Source organism: Podarcis bocagei (genome assembly GCF_964188305.1).
Source record: "Podarcis bocagei genome assembly, chromosome: 7".
In the NCBI taxonomy this organism is placed as follows: domain Eukaryota; kingdom Metazoa; phylum Chordata; class Lepidosauria; order Squamata; family Lacertidae; genus Podarcis; species Podarcis bocagei.
Window position 1 is genome coordinate 79,358,567 of NC_138132.1, and position 11,464 is coordinate 79,370,030.

General features: G+C 46.0%; 1 protein-coding gene across 4 annotated transcripts; it reads left to right on the forward strand.

Annotated features, from left to right (window-relative positions):
* The first annotated feature begins 1,479 nt into the window (after positions 1 to 1,479).
* UBIAD1 (UbiA prenyltransferase domain containing 1) lies at positions 1,480 to 11,088 on the forward strand. 4 transcript variants are annotated; one of them, XM_081203189.1, is made up of 3 exons: positions 1,480 to 1,624; positions 5,698 to 6,262; positions 8,519 to 11,088. In XM_081203189.1, the coding sequence occupies exons 2-3, from the start codon at positions 5,740 to 5,742 to the stop codon at positions 9,004 to 9,006; spliced, it is 1,011 nt and encodes a 336-aa protein (XP_081059315.1). In that variant the 5' UTR covers positions 1,480 to 1,624; positions 5,698 to 5,739; the 3' UTR covers positions 9,007 to 11,088. The 4 variants fall into 4 exon arrangements, with proteins under 4 accessions (XP_081059315.1, XP_081059317.1, XP_081059316.1 ...); XM_081203191.1 differs by having other exon boundaries at positions 1,495 to 1,705; XM_081203190.1 differs by lacking the exon at positions 1,480 to 1,624 and adding an exon at positions 1,714 to 1,915.
* The last annotated feature ends 376 nt before the right edge of the window (positions 11,089 to 11,464 follow it).

The window sequence follows — 11,464 nt, forward strand, 5'->3', positions numbered from 1 at the left end:
TGCAGAGACTTTTCACCTGACTATTGCAAGAGATATTCGTGGAAGAGAGAGCATAAGTGAGGTGACCCAGTCCTGGAGATCTCTCTGCTATGCAGTCTGGCCCCTAAACACTGTAAACTAATAAATAACATGAATGAATAAAAGTACACTGCCTCCTTTTTGGGGGTGGGAAGAGAATTGTCGGCAAATTGCACCCTCCGTGAAAAGGGTGATCCCAAGCCTTCTTTCCAGCCTGTTGGTTTTTTTGGTGTGGGGGTGTGATTTTCCATGTATGGGAGGTATAGCCCATAAATGTGTGCTTTCCAGTAAATGACTCCTAAGCCCCCCCTCCCCTTCTTTATCCCTCTTTTCTTCCTAACCTAACACTGTATGCAACGCCAATGTCTCACAATGAATGAAACTGATCTGTAGAAAATACATCTTTAAAAAAGAGACTGATTTTTGCAAACTCAGAAATTTTTAATAATTTTTTAAAATGACTCCTAAGTTTCAACTGAGCTGGTACAGTCCCTTGTGGCAGGGCTGTACCACCTTGCCATTGCAACGTATGAACAAGCGAGGGGTGTGCAGTGTCTCCCCACTACAAATGCCACACAGTCGTCAATGAAAACGCAATCTGAAGCCAGGATGACACACCCAGTTTGGTGTAGTCAGACCTCGGGTTGCGAACGTGATCCGTGCGGGAGGCACGTTTGCAACCCGCAGCACTGCGTCTGCACATGTGCAGGTTGTGATTCAGTGCTTCTGCACATGCGCAAAGCACGATTTAGTGCTTCTGCGCATGCGCGACAGCCGAAACCCAGAAGTAACCCGTTCCAGTATTTCCGGGTTTCGGCGGGTCTGTAACCTCAAAAAACACAACCTTAAGCGTCTGTAACCCGAGGTATGACTGTATATATATAGCATAGCTGTCAACTTTCCCCTTTTCTTGCAAAGAATCCTATTCGGAATAAGGGAATTTCCCTTTAAAAAAGGAAAAAGTTGACAGCTATGATATATAGTGTGTATAGTGTGTTTGTGTGTGTCTGTGTGTGTAGTGTATGTATATACTGTGTGTGTGTGTGTGTATAGGACGTGTGTGTGTGTATATATATATAAATACATAGTATGTATGTATGTATATATATATATACTATATGTGTGTGTGTGAATATAGTGAATGTATTTATAGTGAATGTGTGTGTATGTATATGTGAGTATACACACACACACACACACACACAAACATTATATTATATATATACATATATATATTATATTATAATATATATATATATATATATATATATATATATATATATATATATATATATATATATGAATGAAAGGCCGGGTTCCAGGAAGAATCTGGCGTGAATAACCCCCCCCCCCGGAAGACCAAATAAGCAAGCAAGCAGACCCGACACGCGGGCGTTCAGCTCGCCGGCCTTCCCAGGTCGGAACCTTTGACTCCGAGGGAGTTCTGTTTCCGGCCGGGCCGCTTTCGGAAGCGCACGCGCTTCGGGCGCCCGTTGGCGGGGGCGAGGAGAAGGGAGTGGACCGGCCGATGGCAGAGGCGAGCCGGAGTCGGCGGAGGCGTCGGGGGAGCTGGGGCTGCTCGGGAGCCGCCTTCTCTGGGCGGAGGGTGAGTCCTGAGCGGGGAGAGGTTCCCCCCTTCCGGCTTCCTCCCGCCCGGACTTCGCCTGCGCCCCGCCACCCCTGCAGGGTAGGACGCTGCTGCGGAGGCTGCCGCCCCGCGGAGGCAGGAGACTGGGGAGGGGCCGGGCCGAGGGCCTCGCCTTTCTTCTGGGCTCGAAGTGGCCCGGCTTCCTCAAGGCTCGCGGGAGGAGGAGGCGGCGGGCAAGCGGGGCTTCGGCGTCTCTCCACCTCCTCGGACGGCAGAAGGGGACAAGGCGGGGTAGGGCTTGCGTGACCGGTATGGAATTCATTCCCTTGGTTGTAATGTATAGCTTACTTTTATATATCCGACATTTTGACTTATCTATCTGGAGAGCAGGGGCTCAAAAAAACCAGTTTGACTACATATGTTACTTTTATATATCCTGCATTTTGATTTTTCTGTCCAGAGAGCAGGGGCAGAACCAGACTCAGTGACCCACTTTGGCTATATATGTTACTTTTATATATCCTGTGCAGTATTTTGATTTTTCTCTCTGGAGAGCAGGGGCGGAACCGGGCTCAATGACCCAGTTTGGCTATACAGTGGTACCTTGGGTTACAGATGCTTCAGGTTACAAAAGCTTCAGGTTACAGACTCCGCTAACCCAGAAATAGTACCTCAGGTTAAGAACTTTGCTTCAGGATGAGAACAGAAATCGTGCTCCAGCGGCGTGGCAGCAGCAGGAGGCCCCATTAGCTAAAGTGGTGCTTCAGGTTAAGAACAGTTTCAGGTTAAGTACGGACCTCTGGAACGAATTAAGTACTTAACCTAAGGTACCACTGTATATGTTACTTTTATATATCCTGTATTTTGATTTTTCTGTCCAGAGAGCAGGAGCGGAACCAGACTCAATGACCCAGTTTGGCTATATATGTTACTTTTATATATCCTATATTTTGTCCCCCCCCCCCACATTTTTTCTATTAAATGTTATGTTTTGCATTTTAGAATATTCATTTAAACAACCTTAAAATGTCAATGACTTCCCCCCTTCTCTTTGCGTGGTACATTTTGCATAACATAAATCCCTGCATATTTCATATAAACCAAACCATTCAATATTCCATTATTACATCCATCAAAACTTATTTACACTGTTGAATTTATCTTAATACCGCCCACATTTTCAGTGTACACCATTTCCCCCCATATATTCAATTAACATTTTCCAGTCTTTTTTAAACGCATGTTCTTGTTCTCTTATTCTATATGTTAGGTCCGCAAGCTGTGCATATTCCATCAGTTTAAGTTGCTATTCTTTTTTAGTTGGGACTTTGCTCATTTTCCATTTTTGGGCTAACAAAACACGGGCTGCCGTAGTGGCATACATAAATAACCTTTTTTGACACCTGGGAATTTCCGTCAGAATTATCCCAAACAGAAAGGACTCTGGGGTTTTTGGGAACTTTTAAACATTTTTTTCAATTCATTATAAATTATTTCCCAATACTCTTTTAACCTTTTACCGATCCACCACATATGACAGAACATACCCTCAGTCTCATTGCACCTCCAGCACTTATCTGATTCAGTCTTATACATCTTAGCAAGCCCACTCGGAATTACACACCATCTGTGAATCATTTTCAGGTAGTTCTCCTCCAAGGAATAACAAACTGTAAACTTCAGATTGCTCTTCCAAAGCTTTTCCCAGAGATTAAATCTATATTATGTCCTTTATCTATTGCCCAGTGTGTCATAGAGGCTTTGAGAAGCTCGTCTTTTGTTTCCCAATGTAGTAACAGATTGTATATTTAGATTTTTCTGTCTGGAGAGCAGGGGCAGAACCATACTCAAAGACCCAGTTTGACACACACACACACACAAAAAAAAAATTGCGTACCCCCACCTCAATGGTGCCCCTCTGGAGGCTTCATTTGGGGCAAAAAAAAAACACCTGGCTCACACACACAAACACACAAAGACATAGCTATGGGTCTGCCGGGGAGATCATTTCACCCAGGGATTTGACTTAACTCCCCACCCTCCACCGACTAGAGTCGGACCCTATTGTCTCTTGAGGCAGGTAGACGCCAAAAACAATTACATTTATATGCCACCTTTCTTCCCCCCCCCCACTCCCCCTCTCCCATTTCATCCTCACAACAACCCTGTGAGGTAGGTTCGGCCGAGAGCCCACGGTCTACATTTGTGAGCTTCATCATAGGGATTCGAACCCAAGTCATAGTCTGAATCTGCAACCACTCTGGCATAATTATTGTTATTGCTATTATTAGCACCCAGCATTTAACATCGGAGTTCAATATTGAAAGCTGTTTAAAACAGCTTTAGAATAGCAAAAAAGAATAAGAAGTCTATTATAGTACATTGTGTTTATCCAGTTTTTGGTTTGCTTGTTTTTGGTTTGCTTTTGTATTTATTACAGGGGTTAATGAAACAGGAATGTTGAATGTTGAACAGGCAAACTGTTCTAGCTTCCATATTGCCATAAGGGTGTAAAATGTCTTTTCTGTTAGTCACCTTTAATAAATATATGGTTTGAATGTTTAACCAGTTCCGGATCAAACTTGTCTGAATTGCTGGTTGATGCTTTCATTACTTATCTGTCTAGTACATATTCTGTTTGTTATTTTTGTAAACCACTTGGAGAATGTCTTGTTGTTAAGGGGGTATGTAAAAATATTAGATTAAATTAATCTCAGTAAGTTCTACAATCATGCATTTTAAAATAACTTAAAATAAGTTTAAAAACAATACAAAAACCACTAAAGAGAGGTCATTAAAAAGTGTTGCTTTAAAACTTATTGCTGAAATGCCTGCTATGAATTATTGTGCGCTTCTGACATTTTAGAGACCTCAGAAACTCTCCGACAGATCACAGGGACTTCCTTGGCTTGTAAAGGCTTAAGGCAGACTTTCAAGGAAAACAACAAGGTGACAGGTGGAAGTTGGGCAAGAAATGCTTCAAATGCCCATCACATTGTTTTATTTCAGTCCGCTCCTGATTAATCCCCGTGCTTTAATTCAGTGCTCATTTTAAAGGCAAGTTTCATCAGCCTTATGACCTCCAAATGTTTTTGGCTACACTACGCTGGTGAAGGGAAGGGAGGCTTTGTTCCTTGGTTTCAATTTGGGTGTTTTTTTTGACTAGATTTATGTTCTGTTATGGCGTGTCCTATGTGGTTTTGTCAGGGACCAGTGTGCCCTGTGCTATTGCAGAACGTTTGCCTTCTCTGAAGCTTGGAGCACAGTGGAAAATGTGGATTTTTTTTTTTTTTAAAAAATGGCTGGAAGGTGGTTTAAGCAATGGCTATTGTGAAAATCTTTTAATCAGTAAACTAAATCAAACCTGAAACCTTTGAAAGTGTCAGGCTCTCCTTCGTTGGAGGTTTTTAAACAGAGGTTAGATGGCCCCTGAGTTGCAGGGGATTGGAGTCAAAGCCCCTTTGGGGCCTTTCCAACTTTACAGTCCTATGATTCTGTAATTCAATGTCCTTGAGAGGGTATGGGGGGGTGCACCTGTTGAAATTTTATTAGATAAACCTGCAACCCTCCAGATATTTTGGACTACAACTCCCACCAGTCCCATTTTGTGTTGTGAACCGCTCTGTGGTCTTCGGATGAAGGGCGGCATACAGATTTAATAAATAATAATCCCAGCCAGTAACCAAAAGCATCCGAAGGGCATCAGATGGCTGAACTAAGTCATAGGAGTCCCATAAAAGGACTATAAAGACCTGATTCAGCATTGTGAGTCAGCCTGTTGCTGGATCATTCTGCAAAATCTCAAGCCGGAGCTCTTTCCCCAACTTAGCTACATTTTTTAAAACGGGAAATGTTGGGGATGGGTAGAGAGTCCCAGGGGCAAGAGAGGAGTGGACAAATTAGTTCCCTGGGTCCTGAGGCCTCCCCACCCCTGTGTTACACAGTTCTAGAGAGGTGCCCACTTCTCTCCGTCAAGGAAATAACTCCCCTAAAGAGGAGGCGAAGGCTATTGTGAAAGGGGTAAGGTCCAGGTTTTCCTCAGATTTAATGGACCACCACACTAATTTCTCTTCTTCCTTTCCCCTTTTCAGGTTCACTTCTGACACCTGGCGTTGCATCAGCCTGTTTGAACAATGGAGGCGGAGGATGAGATGGAAAAGATCAACATTGTCAGTGAAAACAACCAGGAGAGCGAGCCGGAAGATCAAGGGGCGGCGCTGCTGGGCAGCCCGAAGAGCCTGCCCAGCACCTGGCAGCACAAGTGCGCCTCTTATGTCCTGGCCCTCCGCCCCTGGAGCTTCAGCGCTTCCCTCACCCCGGTGGCCCTAGGCAGCGCTCTCGCCTACCGCTCCCTGGGGACTTTGGACCCTGGGCTCCTGGTCGGCAGCGCAGTGACCGTCTTGGCTGTCCACGGGGCCGGGAACCTCGTGAACACCTACTACGACTTCTCCAAGGGGATCGATCACAAGAAGAGCGACGACCGGACCCTGGTGGACCAGATATTGGAGCCCCAGGACGTGGTCAGATTTGGGGTCTTCTTGTACACCCTCGGCTGCATATCTGCGGCCTGCCTCTATTGCCTCTCTACCCTCAAGCTGGAGCATCTAGCCCTGATCTACTTCGGAGGGCTCTCTAGCTCCTTTCTCTATACTGGAGGTAAGGAATCCTCACCAACACCTGCAGACCTTTTCTTGTTGCAGAGCATCTTTCCCCGACGTGGGGCCCTCCAGGTGTGTGGGGCTCCCAAATCCCTGGGATGCGAGAGTCCAAAGCTTTTGAAGGGCACCAAACGTAAGGTGTAGGCTGTTTAAGAAGAGCTGGGCAATATCTGGTTTTCAACATTGTTATATATCACAAGCTAAACATGGTGATATACCAATATACAGTGGTGCCCCGCAAGACGAATGCCTCGCAAGACGGAAAACTCGCTAGACGAAAGAGTTTTCCGTTTTGGTGGTGCTTCACAAAACGAATTTCCTATGGGCTTGCTTCGCAAGACGACAATGTCTTGCGAGTTCCTGCTGGTTTTTTTTCCTTTCCCCCCTTTTTCTAAGCCGCTAAGCCGCTTATCAGCTGATCCGATCAGCAGATAAGCTGCTAAAAGCTGCTAATAGCGCTAATCCGCTAATCCTTCAATGGGCTTGCTTCGCAAGACGAAGAAACCGCTAGACGAAGAGAATCACAGAACGGATTCTTTTCGTCTTGCGAGGCACCACTGTATCATAGAATCATAGAATCATAGAGTTGGAAGAGACCACAAGGGCCATCGAGTCCAACCCCCTGCCAAGCAGGAAACCCCCTCAGAGCACTCCTGACATATGGTTGTCAAGCCTCTGCTTAAAGACCTCCAAAGAAGAAGACTCCACCACACTCCTTGGCAGCAAATTCCACTGTCGAACAGCTCTTACTGTCAGGAAGTTCTTCCTAATGTTTAGGTGGAATCTTCATGTTTCACAATGTCTGAAATAAGGATGGAGCATTGGCTGGCTTCATGGTTTTTCCTGCATCGTGGTTTTTGCTGGCATCTGCTTCTTTGATTCGCTGCCCCATGCATGATGCAGGGGAGAGCTCAGCCGGCAGAGTTAACAGTGGCTGCAGCAATCGAGAGAAGCATTGGCTGCCTTCACAGTTTTCCCCACATTGTGATTTTTGCATAGCACCCACACCCACAATTCGTGATATATTGCCAGGTAAAAAGTTATGAAATTGATTTCACAATATGGACTTCAAACTGGTTTTGGACAATATATCAGTATATCGTCCAGCCCTAGCCAGGTTCAGTAGCTGAGGCAACAGGGGTTCTGCGCCAGAATTCTGTTTTGGGTTTAGGGCTGGGCGATAACTCGTTTTCAATATTGCGATATATCACCAGCTGAACATGGCGAGATACCAATATATCACTGTGACCGAAATAAGCATGGAGTTACGCAGAGGCATCGGCTTCACAGTTTTCCCTGCATTGTGATTTTTGCCGTTGATCATCTATGTTGCCTTCTGCCAAAAAATTATCAATATAGGGCATTTTGCAAACATAGGTTTTAGAGAAGCATTATCCCTGTTACATCCCCAGCAGCTAGATGTCTTAGATAATCCTTTCATAAATGAGTGCAATGGAGTTCTAAAAATTATTTTTTGTTCTATGAGTCTTAATTTGAGGTCCAGAGACACCCTTGTTATAGAACTTAACACAATTGCTTGGTTGTGATTGAGATCCCCAATTCTTTTTTCCATTCCTCCTTTCATAACTGCGTATCCAACTGGTTTGCTGCTAAGGAACATTTATATATGATAATTGTGGGGTGGTGTTTTTGTTTGTTTGTTTGTATGTTTGTTACATAAGAGTTAATCGACTCTTTTAATATCTGGGGTCTCTGAGCCGCAGAAGGTCTTTTGTAAGTTTAAGACTTCCACCCTCCTGGTCTTCAGTTCAGGGGTGATAAAGCTGTCGGTGCTCACTAGCCACAACGGCTATGCTCTGCTTCCACTATTGAAGGCCACAGGCCTGCAAGCAACAGTTTCTAGGAATCAGTAGCAGGGAGAGCGCTGTTGCACATGGGTCTGGCTTGTGGCGTTCCCATGATGGGACCACCTGATTGGCCACCATGAGATCAGGTTGCCTTCGCCCTGATCCTGTCGGGCTCTCATTATGATAGTATTATTTATTGCATTTATATCCCTCCCCCCCACCCAGGAGATCAAGGTGGTGCATGTGGTTCTTCTCATTTAATCCCCACAACCACTCTGTGAGTTAGGCTACGTTGAGAGAGGCAGTGCCTGGCCTTTGCTCACCCAAAGAGCTTAATGGCATGGGGAGGGGAGAAGGGAAGGGATTCGAACCCTGGTCCCGGCCTGCCGCTCTAACCACTACACCTTCGCTGCCTCCTCTGTCATTCTGTTCTGTCGTGACTGCAGGCATTGGCTTCAAGTACGTGGCACTGGGCGACGTGGTGATCCTCATCACCTTTGGGCCGCTGGCCGTGATGTTCGCCTATGCCGTGCAGGTGGGCTACCTGTCGGTCTCGCCCTTGCTCTACGCCGTCCCGCTGGCCCTGAGCACCGAGGCCATCCTGCACAGCAACAACACCCGGGACATGGAGTCGGACCGGCAGGCCGGCATTGTCACCCTGGCCATCCTCATTGGACCGACGTTCTCCTACTTCCTGTACAACGCCCTCCTCTTCCTGCCCTACCTGGCCTTCTGCGTCCTGGCTACCCGCTACACCATCACGATGGCCCTCCCGCTCCTCACAATCCCCATGGCCTTCTCCCTGGAGAGGCAGTTCCGCAGCCGGAGCTTCGTCAAGCTTCCGCAAAGGACAGCCAAGCTCAACCTCTTGCTGGGACTCTTCTACGTCTTCGCCATCCTCTCGGCGCCCCCGGGGGCCCTTCCGAAGCTCTAGTTGGGGGGCAAGTTCTATGGAGGTGACTGTGGCTGGGAACTCTGGGTTTTCCCTTGAGAACTGGGTGCAGTGGAGGTCACTGCCCCACCAACTTCGGCTTGCATCCAGTCCAGGGTGGTGGTCTTGGCTATCGGCTTCCTCCTCCTCCTTAGTCTCAGTATTGCCATTATAGAACTCAGTATGGAGGAAGAGGAGGAGGATGGGGGCAAAGCTGGGATTGGCTGGTTCTACCTGTCGTTCTCTCTGGCCCCACCTTCTCGGGGGCCTCTCTGCCTTCTGCCACACCTGTATCGGTGGGCACAAGCCTCCACTGCCTGGGCAGTGCTTGTGGGGTTATTTTTCTCAGAGAACAAGAATAAGAGGTCTCTCAATTGAGCTTTTTAATTTTTTTTGTCTTAATGGTTTAGGTGGCCAGGCCGTGACCTGGAGTTGCAGCAGTCCTGCTCATGGGATCCCTCTGTAAAGATGCTGCAAAAGTATTTTCTTTTAAGTGGGGGGGGTTGTGGAAAGAGATATTAAAGCTTAACCCCCAATGTTTTGTTTGTTCTCCCACCACTCCCGAAAAGTTGGAAAATAAATGTTTAAAGAAACTGTCCGGCTTTCTAGGGAAGGATGTGCCGTACTTTGCAGAGCTAGTGGAAACTGAAAGTAAGCTGAGCAAGGAATTCAAGGAACCCTGAAGGATAGGCAGCCTTTGCCAAGCAGGTGCCCAAATGTCACTGAACTGCAACTCCCATCAGCCCCAGCCAGTGTGGTCCAATTGATGATGGGAGTTGTGGTCCATCAGCATCAGGTCATCAATAGGTTGCCCATTGCTGCATTAAAAGAATGCTGAGTTATGACGGAGGTATCTGGGCGTGGTAGAGACACGTCAGGAGTTAGTTAGGGGGTAGTAAGGGCAAGTGACCATCCAAAAACTGTTGGACTCCCAACTCTTATCAGCCCAGCAAGTTGGAATTAGGGCTGGGCGGTATCTGGTTCTCTCTCTCTCTCTCTCTCTCTCTCTCTCTCTCTCTCTCTCTCTCACACACACACACACACACACACACACATATATAATTTTCAACAAAAATAACAAAAACAAAACACGCACAATAACAAATACAATAAGAAATACAAAGAAAAATATACACAAAAACAATATCAAATTCATAAAATGGGATTCTCCAAATCCTGTGACTTCCCTCTCCCCCCACCCCTGGTTCCTTAAATTTTATTTTCAGCTGCATATCATTTTTACTCCAAATTATTTTTGGCGATATCTGGTTTTCAGTGTCATATCACCAGCTAAACATTGCGATATTACTGATATATCACAATGTCTGAAATAAGGATGGAGCTATGTAAAGGCATTGGCTGACTTCACAGTTTTCCCCACACAGATTTTTACATAGCACACACGCATCATAATTCGCGATATATTGCCAGGTCAAAATTTATGAAACGGATCGCACAATATGGACTTCAAACTGGTTTTGGATGATATATATCGCCCAGCCCTAGTTGGAATTCAGTAACAGTTTGGATTCAGAATTGTTTGGGGAAGGCCAATTAAGCATATAACGGCATAGAAAACAAATATTTAAATGCACAGCCTGAATCAAGAAAGAAGTGTCTTCCCCATCCTCTTAGCATCCCTGTAGGTGGAGCTCCACCAGACCTCTAATCGGAAGGACTTCCAGACGCCATGACACAGAAATCCTTGGTTCATTTTCTCTCTTCTCCAGAGAAATGGGTGCCAAGACGGATCTACCCTTTGGATATTGATGATGGTTATTAAATCCTCCATATGGTTCTATAATAGGCATCCTCCTTATTTAACAGGTACCCCACTTTAACCACTGCCAAAAAGCTCAAGGGACCAGTGGTGGCGACAGCGGCGCTTGGAAGCCCAGGTGTTGACGGTTGCAATGTTTCTAATTTTAGTGATGTGCTGAGCCTATTGAGGTTGGTGGGGGTGGTCAGTAGGTTGGGCCTCTTGGGAATAGGGCCCCCGAAAGATCTTCCTCCCCTCCTTCCTGTATGTTTCCTGGGAAGAGTTTGTTCTTGAAAAATAAAGCAAAACTTTTATCTTAGTTTAAAGCCATAGACTGGGCGTCCTGTGGCTTAAGAAAAATGTTGTTTGCCAGAGAGTTTGAAAGGTGAGCAGAACGGGCAAATCTGGCTGTTTTGCCGTGTCTCCAGGTGATGAGGCTTGAAATGGCAACCGGTTTTGTATTGAGGGTGGATCACAAACGGTCCTAAAAAAAGAGAACCAGGGTCCCTTTTTCTTTTGTGCTCTCTGGTGGAGAAACGGCCCCTTAAATACCAGGCTGCAAAAATTACTGGAGTGTTATGCTTCCTAATGGTGCTTGTTAGAGCTTTAGTTGAACAGCAGCTGAGTTCTCCACTCCCCTCCTTTTTACAGCACTCCCTAAAGGGAACCCTGCAACCCCTTCCAGACGTTTTTGGACTACAT